At 50.3% G+C, this 26004-nt stretch overlaps 2 protein-coding genes across 2 annotated transcripts in view; one reads left to right on the top strand and one right to left on the bottom strand.

Moving 5' to 3' along the window:
* The window catches only part of TMPRSS4 (transmembrane serine protease 4), a 35113-nt gene extending 28870 nt beyond the window's left edge, over positions 1-6243 (bottom strand). Inside the window, exons 1-2 of the mRNA XM_060105267.1 lie at positions 6137-6243; positions 5729-5846 (exon numbers count right to left, since the gene is read on the bottom strand). Coding sequence (XP_059961250.1) covers positions 5729-5846; positions 6137-6243 — 225 coding nt within the window. The remainder of the gene's footprint in view (positions 1-5728; positions 5847-6136) is intronic.
* Positions 6244-8475: 2232 nt separating this feature from the next.
* Positions 8476-26004, top strand: part of SMIM35 (small integral membrane protein 35) — a 56072-nt gene continuing 38543 nt past the window's right edge. Inside the window, exon 1 of the mRNA XM_060105266.1 lies at positions 8476-8579. Within this exon, the coding sequence (XP_059961249.1) occupies positions 8476-8579 (104 nt within the window). The remainder of the gene's footprint in view (positions 8580-26004) is intronic.

Below are 26004 nucleotides of genomic sequence, written 5' to 3'. Positions count from 1 at the left end.
ATTAGAAACCATTTTGCCTTGTTCTAAGCCAAAACAAGGCAAAATGATTTTGCCTTGTGCTAAGCCACATAGGTGCTGACCTGTTGGCAATTTGAGCTGAGTACCTTGGCCCTGTCCCAGCGTATAATGGCTCTGGGGCAGGGCCTGGGGCGGAAGGGAGGTGTCAGGTGGCCTGCCGTCATCCTGCTGCCAGCCTGCTGTTCAGCTGCTGTCATTTAAGAATCTACCTTTGTATTCAGGCACAGCTCTCAGCTCCGGGTAGGGCCCGGGAGAGGGCGAGAATGTAACAATTCCTGTTCTACAAATGGGGAAACTGAGACACAGAGGCGTTGAGCTAGCTCTCCCCAGGTCATGTGGCAAGATGTTGTCAAGGGCAGGAGTGAGGTGCTGGTACATGCCTGTTGGGTTGAGTCAAAGTGAAGGAAGCCCTGGTTCCCCAATGCAGAGCCCTTGCCTCTAGGTGATGCTGCTGTTACCTGTCGCTCCTGCACATCCCACCTGAGGGCCATCCTTTGGTCTCTGCAGCCTCTCTGAGTTCTCTCAACAATTCTACTTTATTCAGTTTTCTTTCTGCCCCAGGACAGTGTGTCCATCCAGCCCACCCTCCCTTCCCTGCAGGATCTGATGGGAAGGAAGGTGCCCCCAGTTTTGCACACCTGAATGCAGTGACTGCACAATGGCTGAAGGGGACAGGAAAGCCATCAGGAGTCAGGACACCTAGACTGACTGGGACCCTTAGAGGGTTTGCCTTTGGGAAGAGTTGATAGATCTTAAAGCTTGGCAGGGTTCTCTAAACCTTGCAATTTACCTGAACTAGGGAACGGCCATCTGTGATGCAGGCTGAGGTTTGTGAAAGAACCCCACAAAGTTTACATTGCCTTTGAAAAATCATACTCCCCTTTGCCTGTCCTGAATTGCCCTTTAAACTTTAACCGGGAGAGAAATGATGGGGAGGAAAGAAGGACTTGGTATTATAAAGTCCGACTCATCTGTTTATCTGTGGAGCTATTTTTTATTTAGCTATTACTTACCTTAGGTAAATCATTTAACATCTGGACCCAGTTTCCTCCTTTGGGACTTTGGTGTGATAAAACTATGATAAAACCAGACAGCGAGAAAGGTTCTGTCAGGTGCTTTACCTGCTAGTTACGATGCACCTTTTCAAGCCCACAGGAAACCCATCTGGTCCTCTCATGATTGTACAGACTTGCTCATGGTCCCCCTCGGTTGGTGTTTGTGGTCTGAGGGGTCTCAGATGCTCTGGTCAGAGGGGGGTGTCCCTGCTTCTGTACCCCCTGAGCGCTGAATCAGGAGCACTGGCCTGAATCCAGCTCTTCCCCTTGCCAGCCATGTGGTCCTGGGCATGTTACTTAATTTTTTTGAGTCTCAGTTTCCTCATCTGTAAGATGGGGAGAATATGATCTATTGCACAGGGTTGTTGGTGAGGGTTAACAGGGATGATGCATGTGGTTCGGTGCTTTGACATGCAGAGGAGTTTAGCACATGAAAGTTCATCCCCTCCCATACCCCAGAAGCTTGGGGAGCAGGATCCCCCACAGCGCTGGAGGAGGCTCTGCAGGTGGGTCTGCACAGGGCAGGACCAGAGCATTCTCTTTTGTTCTGGTTGCTGCCAGAGAACCAGCCGCTAGTGGGCTGGTTTGGCTGCTGCAGCAAAGAGCTGCCATCTCCTGGCCAAAGTCTGTAGTGATTTCCGGATCTCTGCCTGTGAACTCCGACCTCGTGATCCTGTAAATAGTGCCTCAGTGCTGCTTCCGTGACTGCTCTGCATCTATTACTTTGTAGTTGTAAAACCCGAAGCTCCTTTGCCACTTTCCTGCCCACTCACATAACTCTGGGAACACTTGGTGAAGTTTTTCCATGCTGGGCTGCAAATTGCTAGGGAAGGCTGTGTTTTATACTGGATGGAGCACGAGCCTCAGGCAAGTTTTTTAACCCCTGGGAGCCTCAATATTATGTGTGTGTGTGTGTGTGTGTGTGTGTGTGTGTGTGAGAGAGAGAGAGAGAGAGAGAGAGAGAGAGAGAGAGAGAGACAGAGAGACAGAATTTCAATGTCTTCCTCTTAATGAGACCAAAGTATGTACCGCATATAGCACATTACCTGTTACATAGTAGGAATGCAATAAATATTAATAACAACAACAACAACAATCATCATACTTTGTCCATTCAGTAAGGCACTGTTCTGGGACTGTATATACAGCAGTGAACCAGTAAGCAAAGTCCTCGTGTCCATGGAGTACATATTGTATTATTTTTGTTAATAATTAATAACAGTATCAATACAGAACCTAGCAAGTGCTTGACATAATAGATACTAAAAGATCATTAATTATTAATGAGAAAGAGCTTAGTAGAGGGCTTAGCATATGTGTAGTAGGAACCAAGCAAATGGTAGCTATTTTGTGGTTTCATTAGGTCAAGGGCTCTGACTTCAGGAAAGGAATTGAAGGACTCGGGTGCCCTGGGGGAGAGCGACCAGAGCAGTTAGGGGACCCAAAGTGATGTCATGTGACATGTGTGATCTCTCTATGAACAAAGGGTGGAGGATGCAGGCCAGAGGAGTGAAGATTCAGGGTAGCACACGTGTGGTCCCTTGAAATGTGTAGGGGCGTCTCAAGGTGAAGGTGAAGAGGAGGCTGAGGATGAATGGGGAAATTACAGAAAGACGGCTTCCTCTTGGCCAGGGGAGGATTGTTTTCAGCCACAGAAGAACTGTGAGTAGAAGCTGGATCGTGAAGGAAATTTCCACAGTAGACAAAGGCAAGGCCAGATAAGGGCTCTGTGGCATCCTGGGGGGATTTGGTGGAGCCCCCAGAGGTTGCCATAGTGTTGGGAGGGAGAGAGGGCAGGGGTGGCTGGGGGTTGCAGTCCTTTCAAACACTGCAGCTCTGGTTTTCTCTGTTTTCCATATGGGGTTCTACATTAGATTTCAGGGGGCAAAGGGCTCTGAGGCTGAACCAAATTTTGGGGAACCACTTATCTGGATGGTCTCCTTTCTTTAGGGCCTGTGATTCTGAAGAGCTTACTGTTAACCATGGGTGAGACTAGTCCTAGGCCTGATTTACTCCTAACATTCTCTCTTTAAATCAATTTTCTATCCTTAGTGATCTCATGGTAACTTGAGTCTTTTTTTCTCCTAAGCAGCATCAGGCATGAAACTTTTTCTTGGTCTTCATGAAAGTCTAAGTTAGTTATGTCCACTGGTTTCCTGTGTCCATGTGTTTTTTTCCTCCTTAGTGACCTTTAGTAGATTAGCGAGAGATGCAGTCTCCTTGCAGAAATGACATTGTCTTTCTTCCACTTGATTGCACCAGCTGATGCAGTCTTCCCTAAATGCATACTTTATCATATAATCTATCAGCTTCTAGATAGGAACATGGGGTCCCCTGGTCCTTTCTAGTTTAAGTTCTCGTTCTAGTTCAAGTCCAGGTCTTATGGGTCCACATCTTAGAGGAGACGCAGGGTGTGAAGGAAAAGCAGGGCACTTAATCCCCAAATCCCAGAGCTTATAGCCCAGCCCTGATCCCTGTTGGCTGCGTGGCCCTTCTCAAGTCACTTGAGCTCTTTGAGTCTCAGTCCCCTCATCTGTACAAGGAGGATCACTGTATCTCAGAGAGTTGTGGGTACGATTCAGGGAGATTCTGGATGTGAATGTGCTTCTCAAACCACAAAATGCGGTGCTTGCTGTGTTTGGGTGCAGGTGAGACATGGCTGCTGTTGTTATTATTCTCTTTAGCGCATCAGTGATTCCTCCTCACCAGGGTAGGTCCTCCCGACAGCCTGACAGAACCCTGCTCTCTGAGGATCCGAGGTGTGATCCTGAGTGAAGTCCCAGTGTCAGGGTGGGAATGGGATGACGGTGAAGTGGGGTGACCTCAGCTATGTTGCCCCCTTTCTGTTTCACATCCATGGGTGAACGAGCGCCCTGCTCTGCCTGGGGTGGGGGAAGTAGTTTCCCCTGCCTCTGTTCCATCCATGGAGCCTATGGAACCGAGGGCTTCGATTCTGGGTATTTTTCTCTGACTCTCCCACTGTGTCTAGCCAGCGCATAGCATATGCTCAGGAAACACACGCTGAATGAATGCATGCATATCATAAAGGAAGAAATTAAGACTGCAGGAAATGCCTAAAACATCAGACACGTCAGCAGGCAGAGCCCGGCCAGACAGATACGCAGAACATTTTGTGACGGAAGACACTGCTGCCATCCCTGGACGGGTGCCCGTCCCCGAACGGGTGCCAACTCAGTCTCTCGCCCTCTTCCTCAAGTATTTCTTTCACCTGCTACCCTGTAAGAGTTTCCGCTTGCATGCGGATTATGCCAGGAAGCTGGAAGCTGCTCCGAGAGGGAGGGGTCGGGGAGAGGTGTCTCGGTTCTGAGTCTTGTTTACGAATTTCTCTGCCGCAATCCTGACAGTCAGAGCTGTGGGCTGCGAGGTGGAGTTAAGCACATCACAGGGGGATTGCCATGTTGGTTCTGCTCCGACTCTCTCTCTTTCCCATCACTGGGGTTTCCAGGTGGGCTCAGGCCTCACCCCAGCCCTGTCTGGGATGCAAGCAGCTTGGTAACAGCTCCAGTAGCATCTGGTATCTTTTTCAGTCAGACTTGGCTGATCTTGTTTTCAGTGTCAGATAAATCAGACCGCTCATTATAGGGGTTCCAGTCTTTGGTCATTTATTTATCCTTCATTCACAAATGTTTATCAAGTGCCTATTCCGTGCCAGGCCCTGTGCTAGGTTTGGGGCTAAAAAGATGGAAAAGACGCAGACCCTCCTCTAGAAGTTCATAGTCTGGTGGCAACAGGTTTATAAGAGAATGTGGCAGATGAATGCATTTCAGGTTTTGGGGATTCACTGTCTGGGGGAATCATTGCTTGGGCATTTGAGGTGCTTTACAGAGGCAGATGTTTTCATCTGAGCAAGAAGGAAGGCTGAGGGCAGGAGAGCTGCCTGGGAAATCTGAGAGGCCCGCCAAGATTTTCAGGCCTGAGAGCATTTGTCTCCTGCTGTCCTGCGTTAGTTCTGGGGCTTCGGAAAGTTTGTCCAGAGTTCCTGAGCCCTGTTTTTGGTTGCTTCCATTTTTCCTCTCTGCCCTGGACTAGTCTCTCCGCACTTCCCACATTCAGCTCCTCAGATTTTCTTAGTCTTCGTCAAGGGCACAGGCTGGGGGTGAAGGGCGTTTGCTGTGACCACTGGGGTCTCAACTGCACAGAGGGGAGGTGGAGAGGGTGAGGGAGAGGCCCCGGGGGCATGGACCAGACCCGACTTCTAAACCGCTTCTCCGTGTCAGTAGCCAGGCACAGAACTCCACCCCAAGTGCAGGAGTGAAGAGCCCTGGGGGACGGAAGAGGACCTGGGGATGTACGTCCACATTCTCGGCAGCTGGTCCCTCTGCCTGACACGGCCCATCTCCTCCCACCCCAGCTCCTATGCAGCCCTCGGCCTCTGCTGACCTCCAGCAAGGCCCACGCCCTGGTCTGGCTCTGACAGCTCCCCTCGTGTTTCATCACAGCCCGTCAGTCAGTTGTTAGTGAAACAGGAGTTGGTGTGGTTGTTTGATAACCGTCTACCCCTCCCCACCCTCCACTGCCTCTAGACGCTGAGCGAGCGCAGGGCCCACGTCTGCTTTCTCTCACCAGCAAGTCTAGCGCGAGCACAGAGGAGGCATGCTGCCCGTTTCTTGGGATGAATGAGTGGAGCTGGATACCTGCTGCCCTGCCTGGGAGGGGTCAAGGGTGGGCTGGGCCAGATTCTGGGGGTGGCTCAGCCCAAGGCGTGAGCCCCTGGCAGCTGCTGGGACTCCACCCTGGCCCAGCCCCCCTGAGCTGCAGGGCACAGGGGGGACCCTCAACCTGAGCTCCGTGCAGAGCCTTGCACGACCACCCCACGGGGCCCAAACCTCAGCTGTGCCCCCTGCGCCTGTTGCTCCAGCCACAGCACCCTCCCCCTCGTCCCCCACGGCCACGCTTTCTTGCTGTTCACATGCGCTTCCCTCTGCCTGGAGAGAGCCTGCTCATCCTTCAAGGTCTAGTGCAAGGTCAAGTACTTTCTCTTCTGGGACAACTCCCTGGCCGCCCCCTGAGAGAACTTACTGCCTGCTCCGCTCCAGGGGTACCTTGCACCACCTCTGGCATTGGATTTGTCGCACTCCTTTAGGATCCTTTGCTTAAGGAGCTGTCCTTCCTCTGGATTTCGAGCACCTCCAGGGCAGAACCTAGGCATTGTACCCTCTTGCCCTCCTTCCAGCCATCTGGAGGCTGGCCAATAGCAGGGGCTGATTAAATGGTGGTTGGAAGGATGGAGCTACTTTGGGGGTCACATCAGATAGGGAGGGGGCCTGGAGAACAGGAGGGGGCCTAGCCCTTCTTTGCCTGTCTTGCCCTCTTGGGTCTTTCGACTGCCCAGCTTTTCTTTCTGTGAGCCAGGAAGGTGCCACCAGGGCTGAGTGGGCTCCTGGACTCGGCCTCTCTTGGAGGTGGACCCCACCCATGCTCCCGGACCCCTGCTGACCTGCTCATTCCTGAGCCCCAGCCAAGCCCAGCAACACACTGGGTCTGTACCAGCTGGCAAGTCGAGGAGAGGGTGGGGAGGACCGGCTTCTTCCAGGGTGGCCCAAGGTTTGGGCTGACTTCAGGTGTTGAACACTCTACTCTGGTGGTTCATGGTGTGTTGGGGCCTCCTGGGCAGTAATGAGTTAAGATCAGGATGGCTAGTCCTAGTGTCCCAGGCTTCCCTCCAGAGCTCAGTTGTGGGTATCAGATATCAAGGGACACATTCCCCTTGAGGGGAGATGGGGCTCAGACCTCTGCCCAGGGCCCTCCCCAGCTCCTGTCTCACTGGTGTACCTGGTTGAATAGGTTTGAAGGAGAACCTTCATGAAGACACAGCCACCAGTGCAGGACTTTGTCTAGGGAGCGGCCCGAGGGTGTGGGAGGAAGCAGGGAGGGGAAGGAGAAGGGAGGGCTGGGAGCTACAGTTGTGTGGGCCTCCTTACAGGGAAGTAACAGGATTATCAGGTACGGGTGGTTTCATGGTTAGCTCCCTGGGTCCCATCCTGGATCGAGGGTAAATCTGCTGCCTTGCCTCTGGGGCTCCGGGCCTGGTCCCTCCTCCCCAGCTTGCCCACTTGCCCCCATGCACTCATACAGTAGCACCTGGCTCCTTCTCTGGGCAGTGGAGGGTCAGTGCTGGCCACGCCTCCCACCTGCCGTTCCCTGGAGCGGATTTTTCTTTAGTCATAAATGCTGACATCTGTACAGGGCTCCCTGGTTTACAGAGGCTATTCACATATATCACTAGCCCATTTAGTCTTTCCACTAACCCTGTGTATGTGCCTAGGGGGTCATGTGGATAATGTTTCTGTTTTACAGAGGGAGACGGTGAGTCTCAGAGTAAAGTTTGAAGACTAACAAGCTCATAAGGGAGCTGGCCATGTGACCTTTTGACTCTATGGCTAGTGCCCCAACCATCTGCCCCCCAAATTGCCCCCTTCCATGTTGCTCCAAGTGCCACCAAGAAGCCGCTGACATCAGGCGGACTGGCACCGCTTCCTGTTCCCTCCTGAGAGCCCGGCGGGATGGAGCTTCTCTGCAAACAGGCTGGGCTTCTAGGGACGGGACATAGAAGGCTGGTGCTTCAATCCTGGCTGAACTGCAGAGTAAAGCAGGCGAACCCCTTCCCCTTTCTGGCCCCAGCTCCCCCAGCCCTGGGGCTAAAGCGTTGCCAGACTGTTCAGGGGAGTGTCACAGAAAGTGCTCGGGAGTCAGGAGACCGTCACCTGAGGGGCCCAGCAGGTCACCCCCTTCTCTCCTGGACCTAATGCTCCCCCTTCCCTTCCCTTCATTCCCTCCCCTTTCATCTTCACGTTGCTTGTTGGCAACTGCAGCATCTTGGCCAACAATCAGAGAAGGAGGTTTCCCTGGTTTCCACCTCCTCCCCTCCCTGTCCTCAGCCGTCCTCCCTGAAAGGTGGGATTGATTCTCTTTGCCCCCAAGACAGCGGAGAAGCTCTCGCTGTTCAGAGGAGGAGAGAAAGCAGAGCCATAAGAAGGGGCAGATAGATCGCCACGGCACCCCAGGTTGTTCTGAGGCAGTGCTCCACTGTTTTTCTTTAAAAAGAAAAGGAGTCAGTTTCCCCAGAGAGGTAGCAGGGGGCCACCATTGTGTCAAAGCAGACCCTTGCCTTGGAAAAGTGGCTCCAGTCTCCAGCCAACCGACCAGGAGACCTTGGGCAAGAGAGTAGGCAGGATGGCCCTGGCTTGGTGCTGGTGCAACGGCTGTTGGCCAGAGGGCAGGTGGGGACTGACACCTATAAGGGGCTGGAGTGTGGGGCTAGTCAGGTGTGACTTCTTTTTTTAACCTGGAAGGTGTTGCAAAATTCTCAGCTGCCCGAAGGGCCCTTTATGGGGAGACCCTCCCTCCACCAGTTTTCGGAGCAGAGGCCTTCGCACTCACCATGTTGGCTCTGCGACCTTCCCGAATTCTCTACGGCCTGGAGCTGAGCGACATCGGCAAGTCAGGAGGAGGGCCCTCTGGGATCGGGCCCTGGCTGGCCAGCAGGTCAGACCCCTGGCAGCATTGGCTGGAGGAGGCCTAAGTGCAGGGCAGGCTTTGGCCCCTAGCGTCCAGCATCTCTCCCCGCCTCGAGGAGCTGGCCACGTCCCTCCCACCGCTGTCTTCCAGGAGTGATTTGGAGACTATGGGGCAGGTCAATTAAAGCAGCCCTACAGGTGAAGTTGCCAAACTGGAAGGATTATGCATTTTATAATATATACACTCCTCTTAGGGGCTGGAACAACACCTGGAGTCATTCTTTGGCCCTTGGCCTCATAACAGGTGACACACCTAGATGTTGTAAAAGCCTTCCCAGCTGAATGGCTTCCACCCAACTGGGTGTTGGCTGTCTGTGATGTCAGAAGGCCCTCCTTCTCTCTCTCTCTCTCATCTCTTCTAGTTGCAGGTGTTTTGTTTGGGGTTGTGGGGAGGTGGTGGAGGAGTTTGGGGAGTGGGCTGACAGAATTTACTGCTCGGTGGAACTGGATTGTTGCCATGAGTGGGGCGACGGGATTGGGAAGTCCGTGGAGAACAGGTTTCCCTACCTTTCCCTGGACCTTGGAGTGAAGCTGTCCTGCGTAGGTTCATATACGGAGTACCAGCCAGCATCCCTTTTGAGCATTTCTTGCCCCTGCCTCACCAGTTATTACTATTTTGAGTATCACCCAGGAGGGTCACTGCGGATTCACATCCTGCTGTATCCTGAGGTCTGGAGCCACCCCTTGGCCAGGGGTTGTGCAAGGCGACACCTTGGAACCACAGAACCACAGAACTGGAAGGGATTTGGACAACTGTCTTCTCCCATCCCTTTTGTGGGTCAGGAAACTAAATTCCCACAAAAGGGATGTCCAAGATCACACAGTAAATTAGTGTCGGTTTCTGAACAAGTCTAGATTTTCTTCCATTTCTCAGCCTTGACCCTCCCCAGAGACCAGCCCAGGTTAGACTTCTGTATTGGCCCATCCATTGATAACATGCTTGTATGTTTCATCTCTTTAATTCTCACCATAACCCCATGAGGAATATTTTGCTCCCACTTGACAGTTGAGGAAATCATAGCTGGTGGAGATGAAGTGACTGGCCCCCAAATCACACTGGGTTTTTGGCAGAGCTGGGGCTTGAGCCCGGTTCAGGGCTGAATGTAACGCATGTGTCTGAAAGCCCTGGATGATGGTCTGGGGAGATATGGCACATGAAAGACCCTGGTGACCTCTGAGCAGAAGGAGGAATATTGGCTAGATTTAACTGTTTACTGGCCTAATCTTGGCTGCTCCATCAGGTGTGGCCTTGGACTCATCTCTGAGCAGCAGAGATCTGAGCTGGTCTGGAGGGTCTCTTGGGCCCACCATCATTCCCCACTCTAGGGTGATGGCCTTCAGAATTGGAAGTTTTGGGCCAAGTCAAGTGCCCGTGATCTCAGAACAGGTGACTTCAAGGTACAGGCTGTGAAGACCCAGGCAGGCATGTCCCTCTTAAGGAGGACCCAGCAGTCGGGCAGTGGGAGGCCAGGGGGCCACCCTGAACCAGGCTTTTCCTGACCTTGCTTCCTCTATGTACCAGGCTAAACATCAGGCCCCAGGCTTGCATCTCCTTGCTGGGTGCTCAGGTGATGAACCAGGAAAGAGGTAGCTGCGTGGGCAAGAATGCTGCTGGGCGAGGCTTGCTGGAGGGATGATTACTCAGCCCTCCTGTCTCCAGCTCGGGCCCAGGCTCCCAAGTGGGTCTGGGAGCTTGAAGAGAGGCCTGGGAAGGAGACAGGGGGGCAGGACGGGGCAGGGTCGTTGTGGGGACGAGGCTGCACGGTGTACAGGTGGAGGCCCAGAGGCCTGGAGAGAGCAGAGGGCCCGTCCTCCTGGGTGCTGGGGGACCAGCTGGCTGGATGCTCCCAGCCCCCTGCCCCCATTCATCTAGAGGCAGCTTCAACTCCCCCTCAGCTCCTTCCTGTCCCGTCTCTGATGGCTCTTTCTCTTTTCCAACCATCTCTTTGAGTCCCCCTCCTTTTTCTCCCTCTTTTCTTTCCTTTTGCTCCTGTTTTCTCTCTTTCTCTCTTTGTCCGACATTTTTTCCTCTCCCTTCTTCCTGTTGCTCTCATTTCCAGCACGTGGGTCAAGATCAGAGGCATATTTGCCGCAAAGCTAATGTAGCCTAAGCTGCAGAGCCCCTGCCTGCACGGCACCTCCAAGGCTGGGAATGGTCCCGGTGATGTGTTCACATGGTCATACTATTTTGTAAATTTTGCAGCAGATTTTTGCGGGTATGCTTTTTCTCAAAGAGGGTCCCTCAAAATGTATCAGCTTCAGGCCTCACACAACCTGGCTCTCCCTTGGTGAGGAGTGTGGGCTCTGGCCACCTGGGTACTAATCCCAACCACTGACTGTGTGACTGTGGCCATCTTACTTAATCCTCTCAAGTTTCACATTCCTCATCTGTAAAGTGGTGATAATAGGACCGACCTTATAAGGCGGTTACAGGATTAAATGAGATATCCCTGTCTGGTACCTAAAGGGGATTTCCTGAATGGAGCTATTATCCCTATTCATTTCACAAAGTGTGTGTATTTATGGAGCTCTTGCTAGAGCCAGGCACTGGGGATTAGGAGATAAAAGGCACAGCCCTGCATGCGCACACCTCATGGTCTACAGGAGGGGATATGACACATCCTTAAATCATTCTAAGTTAATAAGATGTTCCAGTAGAGTTAAAAAGAAAACTCTTTGGGAGTTTAGAGGGTTTTTCATCTTTCACTGCCCTCTTCCCCTCCCTCCCTCCCTCCCCTCCTTCCCCCTTCCCTCATTTCACCTCCAGGACATTTTTACCTAGATATGTAATTATAGGACAGTCTATCAACTGCCAGTTTTCTCTGATTGTACATTTGATCTTCACATCAGCATCCGTCCATCTACATCTGCCTGCCCATCCATCCATCCATCCATCCATCCATCCATCCATCCTTCCATCCTTCCATCCTTCCATCCATCTGCCCATCCATCCAACAAATATTTTCTATGGTGTTAAAGGCCCTGTGATGTTAGACCCTGTGGTTGGAGAAGGGCCTGCCCAGGGACTGCACTCCCCCTATTACAGCAGGACTTTCTGAGGGCAGCAAGTCCTGTAGATCGACCTACGGAGTCGGAATCTGCATTACAAGATCCCTGGGTGATTCAAATATACCTTTAAGTTTATGAAATGCTGGTCTAGATCTCTTTCTGTGCTGGGGAGCGGGTAGAGGCTGTTATTTCTGGAGTGAGCTGAACTCAGAGACTGGAGCTTGACATCCATGAATCCTTAGGGTTCCTTCCAGCCAGCAGAGTCTATGATTCTTTCCTCTGAGCCCAAATAATTTGAGATAAGTTTCAGCGACAGACCCTTTTGTTCTAGCCTCTCCCAGGAAATTAAATGAGAAAGGGCGCAGCCCAGCCCGTGGGCATGTGCTGGCAACAGCTCTCTTCACCCAAGCCAAGCAGCTCTGAAATGCGGCAGGTAGGGAATGCAGCGCCTGTGCTATGGGGACAGCAAGGGCCACCTCGGCTCTCTGTAAGGGCTGCAAGTGTGGCCCTCTGTTGAGTCTCTTTCTGGAGAGGATTTTCACTGCTTGGCAGCCCTTCTCCCAAGACATGGGTTAGGCCCCGAGGCTGTAGAGCTGAGTCTTAAATATCTGCACCAAAGAAGGACTGGGGAGCCTGAGAATCCCCAACCCTGGCTGGTCTCTGCTGGGTGGGAGCTGACCTTTCTCTTGCCAGGATGAACTTCCACGGGTGGGGAAACTAAGGCTGGGGGCGGGGGTGGGGCACACAGTGCATCTGACAGAATGACGAGACACTTTTGCTTCCATAAACCACAAGAGGGAAAAATAACCAGCATGTAAAGTGTGTTCCCATGCGCCAGGCTTTTACACCTGTGCAAAGAAAGGACATCACCTCATTTAGTCCTTGCGGCCACCCTAGGATGTGGGTGCTGCTCTTGCCTCCATTTTACAAAGGAGGAGACAGAGGCTCAGAGGGGGTGGGATCCAGGCCTGCGTAACTTGGGATGCTCAGGCCTTTTCCACCGCATCGTGCATGGGTAGGCCCTGCGTGGGTCATGGAGAGAAAGTGCAATGGCCTCTGCTGTCCTCCAGGGACCTCTAGAAAGCCATTCGGGCCCCTGTAGCACCAGAGCACGGGGTGGGCCTGCCTGGACGCCAGGGAACAGTTTCTACATTGCCAGTATAATTTGAAATCAATCTCAGAGAAAATATTTTCATTCAGTCCTCTCCCCTGCAAATTAGGCAAAGAATGAATTTCAGATTATTTCAGAGGCAGCCTCTTTCTTTTCATCTGTCTCTAGAGGCTGCTTATAGCTTCACCCTGGAGGAGCCCAGTGGTTTAAAGGAAAAGGGAGGGCAGTGGGGCTGGGAGATGCTGCTTTTCCTCTTAACTGTGCTGTGGATTTGAGACCATGAACATATAATACTTTGATGATTTTTTTTAAAAAAAATCTGGCTAGAAATTAAATAGTATAGATGAAAACTTTATTACATTTATTTCCTCAGGATCAGAGAATCAGTTTAAAATCCAGTCTATTATACATGGAATAAACTCCACGCACAGCTTTTAATCTTAGCTATAACAGCTCTGTCACCCACCAGCTGGGTTACCTTGGGCACGTTATTTAACCTCTCTGTGTCTTGCTTTCCTCATCTGTAAAATGGGTGACAATAGTATCTACCTTTAAGGGCTGTTGAGAGGATTAGGTGACTTAATATTTGTAAAGTGCTTACAATGGTGCCATAAAAATATTGTCAGTGAAGTGAAAACGGTTATTATTTCAGCCACAGGTTAAATAAATCATCACCTTCAGAATGTACGTTTTGCCATGTAGTCTACACGTCACTGATTTTTTACTGCTTCATCACCAGTGCACGTTTTTTATTCAGGTTTCAATCCCATCTTTTGCCAGTTGTGTGGGGGAGGGCTGGACCCTCACTTCTTGGCCTCGGTTACCTGCGGCGTTAAACTAGCTGCCCAGTCTGGTCCACGATGTGGTTGTGAAGGTGGGAGGGGAGAACGGTGGTGTGAGGGCTTCACCAGCCGCGCAGAGCACTGTCAGTGTAAGGGACCTGTGTCCTCCAGATGCGGGACGTGTGAGAATTCTGAAGGCCCTGAGGTGGTCCATGCATCTGCTCCGGGAAGGGCTGGACCGTCCTGCAGGTGCAGTCCCACCCGGGTTGTGCTTTGTCATGTGCTCGGCTCATTCTGCATCTCCCTGCCTGGCAGGGGAGGTCCAGTGCCCACTTTTCTCCTCCCGGTACTGAGCTTTTGCAACTCTTCAGGGATGGAATTGCAAACAGATCCCTGAAGAGGTGCAAAAGCTCAGCGCTGGGTGCAAGGTGGAGCCTGGACCAGAGGAGAGGGCAAGCTGGTTAAGGGCTTAACAGGACCACACACTGATTCCCTCTGGCAGCTACTAAAGGATGCCCTTCAGAAGTCCTGAATCATAAAATGATCCAGCTTGGACTTTATACAAGAGATACCCTGGCAAATGCTCGCTGATGACATCAGGGCAGCTCCCAATTTATTCAGGAAGCCAACGTGCATGGATTGGTGAAGAAACATCCCACGTGTCTGTGCACAGGGCTTTATAGCAACAAAGCATCTTTTCTCATTTGACCTTCAAAACAGTCCTATGCTGTTGACCAGAGAACTGAGGCTCAGAGAAGTTGAGCAGATTGTCCAGGGTTACACAGCTGCTTAGATGTCCACCTGGAACTGACCCATCTTAAACCCCTTCATATGGTCCTTTCTTCTAACTTTTATTGGCAACTTGGCAGTATATCCTCCTGCTGGATTGTCGATGCCTGTACTGGGTTGAATAGTGTCTCCCTGAGACAAGACTGGGACCCTTTGCTGCAGTGCTTGCATCTGGACAAACTTCTCCTTGAGCAACAGAATACAAAGAAACTATAAGGGACTGAAAATAACTGCACACATGCGCAGTTGGGGCCAAAGTAGAAACAATAAGATACAAAAAAGGCCACAAACCAACTGCCGTTTATCAGGTACGGGGACCAAAAGCAGGGTAATACCCATCATCCCTGTACACGGCACCACCAGGGGGATGGGCAGACCGTCCAAGGCACCCCTCTCGCCCGACCACCATGCTGATCTGCCCTACACTCCCCCAGTTAAGAAACTGCCTGCCCTCCTTGGAGAGAGGAGAGGGAGAAAAGAGCAAGTGCACACTGTTACTTGTTCTTGCTTCCTCTTGCTGCAGCACAAATCCCAGTAAAGCCTTGCCTGAATTCCTTGTCTGGCCTCTCATCAATTTCTACTGATTAAAGAGTCCAAGGACCCCGGTTGGTAACACCCCAAGAATTCATGTCCACCCAGATCCTCAGAATGTGACCTTCTTTGGAAAGAGGGTCATTGTAGATATAATTAGGTAAGATTGGGTCTTGCTGGAGTAGGATGGGCCCTTCATCCAATATGACTGGTGAGAAGAGACCCAGAAACAAACCCACACTGAGGGAAGATGATGTGTAGATACAGAGGGAAGACGGTCATGTGAAGACAGAGGCAGAGATTTGAGCGATGCTGCCATATAGGCCAAGGATCACCCGGGGCCACCAGAAGGGGGAAGAGGCAAGGAAGAGTCCTCCCCTAGAGGCTTCAGAGGAAGAATGGCTCAGCCAACACCCTGATTTCAGACCTCTGGCCTCCAGAAACAGGGGACAGTAGTTTCCATTGTTTTTGCCGCAAAGTTTATGGTCCTGTTACTGTGATACAGTGCCAAGGGCAGGGGTTGTGTCTTATTCTTCTTTGTGTTTCTGTCCCTTCTAGTCTTGCTGTGTTCTTTCCCATCCTGGATGGTTATACACACAGAGAAGCTAAGTCCTGGCAGCTCATGCCCTATATAGACAAGGGTTTTGATCCTTGATCTGGATTATATTTATCACAGCAAATTCACCTGTTTAATCCTGTTTGGCTCTGGCTTTTTTCAATGTAACTTCTACCATCTCAGCTACTCTGAGAGTGTGCCTGTCTGCATTTGTGGGTGTGATGGTGTCTGGGAGGGGAGGTAGGAGGTGATGTGGTCATCACACCTTGGGAACAGACTTTTGTCTGGCAGGCACTCACAGAATCCCTTGAGTCCATCTGTCTGGGGCTGAAGGTTTCAAGCCGGGTCCGAGGGCTCACGCTGGACCTTGCTCTTGGCTTTCAAGTGCCGGCTGGACCAACACTACCCGAGGATCTGATCGTGCTCAGGCTGCCACAAAAAGGGAAATATTGAGAAGGGAGGTGATCACCCAACCCCCTCCTCAAAAAGAGGCATTTCCTCCACCAGAGTCATTGAGCCAGATCCTTGCAGGTGGTTGAGTCATAATCTTTGCCTGTTTACTCTTTCTGTCACTGTCTGGACAGTCTCTTTATGCTGGGACTTCCTGCTACTTGTCCTTGTGCTGAAGTTATGTGTGTGGGGGAGGGGCGGAAGGAAGGCAGGTGAGGGGTGATGGAGATGAGGGGTGAATTAGAAAGAGCATGGGTTCAGTTTGAGTCCCCACTTGGTGACCTTCTAGATAAACAAAATCATAAGTATTTATTATGGGAGAGAGGCAGGGAAGCTCTCTCTCCCTGGGAGAGAACTCATTTATTTTCTTATTTTAATTTTTAATTTTTAAATAAATTTATTGATTTATTTTTGGCTGTGTTGGGTCTTTGTTGCCGCGCGCGGGCTTTCTCTAGTTTTGGCAAGTGGGGGCTACCCTTCATTGCGGTGCGTGGGCTTCTCATTGCGGTGGCTTCTCTTGCTGCGGAGCACAGGCTCTAGACGTGTGGGCTTCTTCAGTAGTTACGGCATGCGGGCTCAGTAGTTGTGGCTCGTGGGCTCTAGAGTGTGGGCTGTAGAGCGCAAGCTCTGTAGTTGTGGTGCACGTGCTTAGTTGCTCCACAGCATGTGAGATCTTCCTGGGCCAGGGATCGAACCTGTGTCCCCTGCACTGGCAGGCGGATTCTTAGCCACTGTGCCACTGGGGAAGCCCCAAGCCCATTTATTTTTATATCTGCAGCACCAGCACAGTGCCAGGCACACAATGTGCTCAAATGTTGCTTAAGTAAATTTAGTGTAAAACATAACTGTTGCCACAGAGAAAGATACTTCTGGCAGCTGTGTGGAGGAGGGGAAGGGAGACCAGGTAAGAGGCCATTGCAATAGTTCAGGTAAAGATGGAGAAGGCCTACATTAAGGCCTGGGCCACAGGAATGGAGAGGATGAAGAAAAGGAAGGGATATTCTTTATTAATATTCTCCTCTGTGCTGTGCCCTATGCTATGCGCTGTATGTTAGTTAAGTAATTTTGTCCTAATAACCTTGCAAACTCAGTCTCATAAATGTTCCCTTTTTATGGCTGAGGGAACTGAAGTAACTGACCCAGTACCACTCAACTCGTACTTGGTGGGCAGACCCAGACTGCAAGATTGGCCCAGACACTGGGCTGCCAGGATTTAGAGACATTTCTGACACTCCAGAGGACTGTCTGTGGGAGGAATTGGGGATGACTCTGAGGTTTCTCTGTGGGTGATGGAGTTATGGTGGGCCATTAACAGTTGGGTTCATTGGGTTGACCCTATTGCAAGAGGGGATGCTTTTAGATTGTTTGTGTCCAGGCTTTGCCAAATCCAGCAGAAGAGCATTTATTGACAATGCTGGTGCCTCTGGCTTGACTGAGTGCTTCTGGCCACAGAGTGATGCTTAGGGAGAGGCTGCTTGGCTCCTGGAAGCCACTCTGCCTCAGTGGGGTTGCCCGATGTGGACAGCGCTGCCAGGTGGCGGAAGCTCACTTCCTCACCCCAGGGTCCCTGCTTCTTCTCCTTTGAGTAGATTCATCTCCCACTTGAAAGGCCATCAGTGAGCAGCCCTTCTGTCAACATGCAGACACGGTCCCGGATGCCCCTCACATCATCGCCTTCATCTCCCTTCCCATTACCCAGAACCAAAGTTCTTGAACCTGGAAGTCTCCGGCCCTAGACCTCATCCCAGGCTCTGTGGGAATCTCTCATTCTTTAGCCATTTACTGAGCACCTGTAGTCTGAGGACACATGGGTGAATCAGGCACCTTACCTGCCCCTCCATAGCTCTCCGACATGGTGGGGAGGGCACTGTGATCTGCCGGGGAGTCCGTGCTGAGAGTGCAAACTGAGCTGGAGGTCGGCAGCCTCCCCAGAGGAGGTAGCATTTGAGCTGAGCTTATGAGGATGAGCAGGACGTGGTCAGGTAGAAGAGTAAGGGCCAAAGGGAAGGAGAGCATTCACGGCACAGAGGAGGCTGTGTGTTTGCAGAGCAAGCTCTTAGTTCCACAAATATTTACTGAGCACCTTGTCTATGCCAGCCTTGGGCTGGGGCTGGGAAGATACATAATACATGACCCTGATGAAACTCACAAGACACCTTCTTTTGCAGGACCTGTGCACAAAATGAGGAATTTGGACTCAGGCCCGCGTACTAGTCTTAGAAGTTCCCAAACTAGGGTTCTTAAACCCAGGGATTATGCAAGGGGATCCACTGGGGTAGGAGGAAAAAATATTGAAACTTCAATATTGAAAAATATTCAAATATTTATGTGTATTTTTAAACTAAAAACAAAGAAACTTTGAGCTTTTCTAATATTTGCTGTGTGAGTTGATCCAGGCCCCCACACTTTGCCCCTATGTCACGCATGTTATGTGTCTGAGGGAGTCCGAGGGAAGTGGGGGATGGGGAGTTCCATGACAACGGGCAGAGGGGTCCTTCCATCTTCATTCCCTTTTGCGACGCACACATGCTCATGAAGTGGATTTATGGGTGATCTCATCTAGTTTTAACTAAATTGACCATCACACAATGGACAAGGTGCTTAGCAATTTCCTGAAAAGACACTGGAGGTTGGAGCGAAGGCCGTGGTCCGAGTACAGGCAGAAGGCAAGGGATTGGCAAGACTGTTGCTTCCCAACTCTTTTCTTTTTTTTTTCTGTATGATTTTTCTTATATATTTTTATTTTTTTAATTAAAAAAAATTTTTAACATCTTTATTGGAGTATAATTGCTTTACAGTGTTGTGTTAGTTTCTGCTGTATAACAAAGTGAATCAGCTATACGTATACATATATCCCCATATCCCCTCCCTCTTGCATCTCCCTCCCACCCTCCCTATTCCACCTTTGTGATCTAGGTGGTCACAAAGCATGGAGCTGATCTCCCTGTGCTATGCAGCAGCTTCCCATTAACTAGCTATTTTACATTTGGTAGTGTATATATGTCCATGCCATTCTCTCACTTCGTCCCAGCTTACCCTTCCCCCTCCCTGTGTCCTCAAGTCCATTCTCTACGTCTGTGTCTTTATTCCTGTCCTGCCCCTAGGTTCTTCAGAACCTTTTTTTTTTTTTTTTTTAGATTCCATATATATGTGTTCGCATACGGTATTTGTTTTTCTCTTTCTGACTTACTTCACTGTGTACGACAGACTCTAGCTCTATCCATCTCACTACAAATAACTCAGTTTCGTTTCTTTTTATGCCTGAGTAATATTCCATTGTATATATGTGCCACATCTTTATCCATTCTTCTGTTGATGGACACTTAGGTTGCTTCCACGTCCTGGCTATTGTAAATAGTGCTGCAATGAACATTGTGGTACATGTGTCTTTTTGAATTATGGTTTTCTCAGGGTATATGCCCAGTAATGGTATTGCTGGGTCATATGGTAGTTCTATTTTTAGGTCTTTAAGGAACCTCCATACTGTTCTCCATAGTGGCTGTATCAATTTACATTCCCAGCAACAGTGCAAGAGAGTTCCCTTTTCTCCACACCCTCTCCAGCATTTATTGTTTGTAGATTTTTTGATGATGGCCATTCTGACCAGTGTGAGGTGATACCTCATAATGGTTTTGGTTTGCATTTCTCTGATGATTAGTGATGTTGAGCATCCTTTCATGTGTTTGTTGGCCATCTGTATATCTTTGGAGAAATGTCTATTTAGGTCTTCTGCCCATTTTTGGATTGGGTTGTTTGTTTTTTTGATATTGAGCTGCATGAGCTGCTTGTATATTTTGGAGATTAATCCTTTGTCAGTTGCTTCATTTGCAGATATTTTCTCCATTTTGAGGGTTGTCTTTTCATCTTGTTTATGGTTTCCTTTGCTGTGCAAAAGCTTTTAAGTTTCATTAGGTCCCATTTGTTTATTTTTGTTTTTATTTCCATTACTCTAGGAGGTGGGTCAAAAAGGATCTTGCTGTGATTTATGTCATAGAGTGTTCTGCCTATGTTTTCCTCTGAGAGTTTGATAGTGTCTGGCCTTACATTTAGGTCTTTAATCCATTTTGAGTTTATTTTTGTGTATGGTGTTAGGAAGTGTTCTAATTTCATTCTTTTACATGTAGCTGTCCAGTTTTCCCAGTACCACTTATTGAAGAGGCTGTCTTTTCTCCATTGTATATTCTTGCCTCCTTTATCAAAGATAAGGTGACCATATGTGCGTGGGTTTATCTCTCCCCCACTTTTTGGATGGGCTCCTCATTACCTTCCTGTGTTGAGTTAAAAACTGTAACAATCTAATCAATATCAATGGAAGCTGATCTAATCAATATCAATGGAAGCTGATTAGAAGTATTCAAAATTATCAGGATAATTTGAAATATAGATTCAAATTTTCTGGTGTTAGTGATACTCTTTCTTTAAAGGTTGGTTGTCCTTCAGATATTGGCTAATGATGGTAGAACATGGAAACATAATTTATACATAAATAAATATACATATGTTAGAGGTGGGTGCCAAAATTATTTTGTTATCGACAAACATCAAAGAGGCTTGGAGGGGGCTTCCCTGGTGGTGCAGTGGTTGAGAGTCCGCCTGCCGATGCAGGGGACATGGGTTTGTGCCCCGGTCCGGGAAGATCCCACATGCCGTGGATCGGCTGGGCCTGTGAGCCATGGCCGCCAAGCCTGTGCGTCCGGAGCCTGTGCTCCGCAACAGCAGAGGCCACAACAGTGAGAGGCCCGAGTACTGCAAAAAAAAAAAAAGAGGCTTGGAGACCACAGCTCTAGGCACTAAGGAGCCAGTAGAAGTTGTTCAAATAGGGATGACTTTTTGCTCTTTGTTTTATTAATTTTGGAAGACCACCCCCTGGCAGCAGTGTGGAGAGATGGGGGTAGAGATACTTGTAGGGGGCTGTTGGGGGAAGTCCAGGTGGGAGGAAGAAACCAGGAGAGCAGAGAGAAATTTTACGTATGGTTGGATTTGATGACTAAGTAGGTTTGGAGAACAAGGCAGGGTGACGATGCAGGGAGAGTCTCAGTTCTCTGAACGACTGGGCAAATAGTGGTACCATTTACCAAGGGGGTGAACAGTTGGGAGGGGTAGGTTTGGGGAGAAAGATAAAGAGTCTGAATCTGAACAGGTTGAGTGAGACATGCCAGTGAGAGACCTGGCTGGAGCTGTCCCACTTGGTCATGCTTCTGGAGGTCTGGGGCTGCAGACACCCCTTCCCCAGGCACAGCCCCAAGTGAGTGATGGTGAAGGTAGTGTCTGAAGGACATGAAATGGGTCAGTTGGGCAGCAATGGTGACTTCTGTCCAGTCTTCCTGATTTTAGCCTGGCCCCTTGGCTCCATGTCCCAGGGATCAGACCCAGACCACTCCCATATTTCACTTCTGGGAACCACTCAAAGTGTAGGTACCCTTGTCTTCTTCCTCCTCCAAGCCATCTTGGATGGTGGCCAGGCTCCTACCCACGGTACTCCAGGCCAAAGTCATTGAGAAAGGCTGGTTAGGCTGGATGTGTCCTTGCTGTCCTCTTCTGGTGCTAAGATAAGCAAAGTAAAATGCAGGGAAGGAGCTGGATGGGATGGGATGGAGCGTGGGTACCCTGCAGCTGCCAAGGTAGGACAGGTGTGGGACCACTGACAAGGGCTCCACTGCAGGTCATGCCTTAGAATAGATGTATTTCATTCTGTCCTGGTCTGGTCAGTTGGGATATCTGGGCTGCCCCAGTTCAGTGTACTTGACCAAGATTCTGCCTAGGGCTCGGCGTGGAGAAGGTTACCAGTTGTATCAGTGATGACTCTGAGGATGAGCCCCCGGAACCACCACTTTGAACCTCTGGCAGGACCTTGGGGTCTGTGTATATGGGGGTGGGGTGGGTGTGTGGTCAGTGGAAAGTTGGTGGCTATCTTATCTCCCACTTCGGTATTTTTCTTTGGAAGGGAAAAGAAGAGAAATATAGATAGGCAAAAAGACTGAGTAATTAAGAGTAGAGTAGATTTAGAAATAAAAACAGAAAGATGGAGATGAGAGAGAGACAGGAGAGACAGAAATCAGGAAGGAGAGCAGAAAGATACTTAGAAAAACACCGACTAGAACAACAGAAAGAAAAGTGGAATTAAGACAGAGGGAAGACAGAAACTGAGGGAGATGGACAGGGAAACAGATGGAGGCTGAAGAAGTGGCAGAAACTCAGAGACACGGAGGAGAGAGAGGGCATGTGGAGGGAGGGATGAAGAGAGGCCTGCTCGGATGAAGCCCTTGCCCTCCACCTTCCTTTCTTCCCTCCCTATCTGCCTGGTTCTCAATCACAAAATCAAGAGTCAGAGCCCCAGTGAACGTCCTGTTTCCATTCCTGACACCCAGCTGGGCTACGGGAAGAGGTCAGAGGCCGCTGTCACCCTTGCTTCTGCTGGGAAGGGGCCCTCCAGCAGGGTCTGGAGAGGAGCCAGGCTGACCTGGGGTCCTGGCCCCTGTGAACTGAAGAAGATGCCTGCTTTGATGCTTTAGCTCTGGGTGGTTCCCCGGACTTTGGCTTTTCTTTGTGATGGAACAGAATTAGAAGTCTATGTGATGGAATTGTTCAGAGGGGGAGACTGAGTTGTAATGAACTTGGACCCAGGTAGTGCGTGGGTTGGGAGCGCTTGGTGACAGTCACACCCCGTGCGAGGTGACCGGCATTGTTACTTGTACACCAACAGCCAGGCTGTGGGCTGTGAAGGCGGGAAGTCCCTGAACGGTGAGGGCTGCTACTGTGAAGTCAACTCATAATGGGAAGAGAAACGCCATCTTGGAGGCCCAGGGAACAGAGGTGACTCTGGCTTGGTCAGTGACACTCATACGTCTAAAGAAAGAAAGCATCCACAAAAGGGGGATCCCAGTGTACAAACCAGCCCAGGTCAGCGGATGGGGCCTGGGAGTGGTGGGCACTAGCAGGTTCTGCTTACCTCTTAGCCTCTGTGGAGGCTGCTGGTGTTTGTGGGCCCTCCCCAGAGCGCAGTGAAATTCCCCACACTCTCCCACTTCCCTTGATCTGATTCTGTGTTCATCTAATAGTTACTGATTCAGCTTCCCTGGGACATTGATGCCAGGAGGAAGATAACCCAAGATGTGGGATCTCACCACACTAGTCCCTGGAATAATTTGCTAATTTAAAAAAAAATCATTCATTGGTATAATAGTAGCAAGAAATGTCACTTAGTGAGTGAGCACTTATCAGGCTCTGCTGAAGGCTTCATGTGACTGTGTCATCCTATGCTGACAATAATCGTGTGAGGTGGGCATTATCTCCAACATTTTACAGGTGGGAAATCAGGCCCAGATCTGAGGTTTGCAGCGGGCTCCCAGAGACCAAAGTCTGGTCTCTTGACCTCTCCCTTCTTGGAGGAGCTGGGGATGAGGGTGATGCGGACGCAGAGCTCAGGCCCTCTTCAGCCCCTTAGTCATCCTCACTGAATGGGGGCAGGGTGAGTCTGTCACTGCGATGGTGATGCAAGCAGTCCCATCTCTGGACAAGCAGATATTAGAACGAGTGACTCAGCAGAAGTGGTGCCTCTGGGAGGCTCTGCTGGCCCCATCGGAGTCCCCCAAACTTTCATCCAGAACCGCTGTGTTGGGAGGACACAGAGCTGGAGGAGTAGCATGGAATTGCTTCCTCTGTTGCTTCCTCTTGGATCGATAAGGGAAAATTAAAGGGAGGCCAGCGAGGATGTCTGCCTGGGAGGTTGTGTGTCTGTCCTCAGGGCTGAAAAGAGATCTGCGAGCCAGTTTGGAGCCACATTCCAGGGGGCCTGGAGCTGGCAGGTAACCAGAGGAAGAGACAGGGGAAGGGGATCGCTAAGGGCAAAGACAAGAGGAATCCCTCTAGACTCCAGTTCTGTAGGGGGCTCCAGCCAACCAGTGGCAGCTGCTTTCTCCCCACCTGGGACCCAAAGGTGCACAGGATCCTACACTTGGAAGGGAAAGGAGGCCAAGGACAGTCTCTCAGGGGAGCAAGGCAGCCACCTCTGGGTTTCCACCACGAATGCTTCCCAGGGCTGCCTGCGCCCCCATCTACCCTCCTCTGCCAGCCAAGGACAGCAGAACAGAGCTGCAGCAAAAGGCTGACTCGGGCCTTCCAAAGCCAGAAGATCTTATTAGAGTATTTCCCAGCTCCTTCATCAGCGCTAGGAATTCGCCGCAAGAGGGCTGTTGCGGCTGGAGGTGGTGAGCCAGAGTGTTTACACTCAGGAATGGAAAAGGCTGGAACTCCCACTGGTGGAGGAAGCCCTCAGCCTCCCTTTGCATCCCTGATGACCAGGGCAGAAGTGAGATGAGTTGTCTGGGCTCTGGGTGGAGGCTCCAGGCAGGCTTCCCAGGGAAGAGGCATGAGTGTGGATGAGATTTAGGAGAGCCCCTGGAGCGTGGGAACTGGCTCAGTGGCTGGGGGCCCTGGCTGCCTCCCAGCCGGCCCCTCCTTCTTGTCCCACACAGGTGGGTGCAGGTTTGTCTGCCAGGATGGTGCAGCCTCCACCTCTCCCGACAGGCTCCAGAGCTCAGGGTGAGGAGATAAAATGCTAACCAAATTCTTCTCGACCCACCGCCTGCAGGTTCTCAGCTTGGTTTGGCTCAGCAAGTATTCTCCTGTCATCTTCCCCATCAACAGGAGGGGTGGGAGGTCGTGATCCCCAGCAGGGCCCAGCTGCTCCGGGTGGGACCGCAGTTCTATTTTTTTTTTAAATATATCTTTATTAAGTATAATTGCTTTACAATGGTGTGCTAGTTTCTGCTTTATAACAAAGTGAATCAGCTATACATAATGTACATATACATTTGTTCCCATATCTCTTCCCTCTTGCGTCTCCCTCCCTCCCACCCTCCCTATCCCACCCCTCTAGGTGGTCACGAAGCCCCGAGCTGATCTCCCTGTGCTATGCGGCTGCTTCCCACTAGCTATCTATTTTACATTTGGTAGTGTATATAAGTCCATGCCACTCTCTCGCTTTGTCACAGCTTACCCTTCCCCCTCCCCATATCCTCAAGTCCATTTTCTAGTAGGTCTGTGTCTTTATTCCTGTCTTACCCCTAGGTTCTTCGTGACATTTTTTTTCTTAAATTCCATATATATGTGTTAGCGTACGGTATTTGTCTTTCTCTTTCTGACTTACTTCACTCTGTATGACAGACTCTGGGTCCATCCACCTCATTACAAATAGCTCAATTTCTTTTCTTTTTATGGCTGAGTAATATTCCATTGTATATATGTGCCACATCTTCTTTATCCATTCACCCGATGATGGACACTTAGGTTGTTTCCATCTCCTGGCTATTGTAAATAGAGCTGCAATGAACATTATGGTACATGACTCTTTTTGAATTATGGTTTTCTCAGGGTATATGCCCAGTAATGGGATTGTTGGGTCGTATGGTAGTTCTATTTGTAGTTTTCTAAGGAACCTCCATACTGTTCTCCATAGTGGCTGTACCAATTCACATTCCCACCAGCAGTGCAAGAGTGTTCCCTTTTCTCCACACCCTCTCCAGCATTTACTGTTTCTAGGTTTTTTGATGATGGCCATTCTGACCGGTGTGAGATGATATCTCATTGTAGTTTTGATTTGCGTTTCTCTAATGATTAATGATGTTGAGCATTCTTTTATGTGTTTGTTGGCAGTCTGTATATCTTCTTTGGAGAAAATGTCTATTTGAGCTTACCCACAAGGGGTTGAGAACCTCGCCCTGTGCCCCAGATCTGGGCACTCCTAACGATGCTCCAAGGCTTCTTCTGGGCCCAGAGTGAAGCAGAGACGGGGTTGGGGGGGAGCCCAGAATGTTTTCCAGAGGAAGCAGCAAAGGAGTGGAGACAGTCACATCCACAGGGCCCACCGAGGCCAGGGGATCCTGAGGGCCCCAGTGCACTCCAAAGCCTCAGGGTGCTCTTCTTGGCAATGGAGCTCCCAGGACATGTTTTTGTATTTTTAACAACGGCTGGCAAACTTTCTTTTACACGTTTTCTCATTTACACCTTAAGGCACCCAGGAGGTGGGCCTTATAAGGCTGCTCATTGTTTCAAACCAGGAAGGTGATCCCTTAGTAAGTGGCTGAGCCTGGACCCCAATGGGTCTGAGTATTCCACGCTGGGGGTGTTTCCCTTCCTCTAGCACATTTGATAGAAAACATCACTC

The sequence above is a fragment of the Mesoplodon densirostris genome, chromosome 7 (assembly GCF_025265405.1).
Source record: "Mesoplodon densirostris isolate mMesDen1 chromosome 7, mMesDen1 primary haplotype, whole genome shotgun sequence".
Lineage (NCBI taxonomy): Eukaryota > Metazoa > Chordata > Mammalia > Artiodactyla > Ziphiidae > Mesoplodon > Mesoplodon densirostris.
This window is presented reverse-complemented; position numbering and strand designations above follow the sequence as displayed.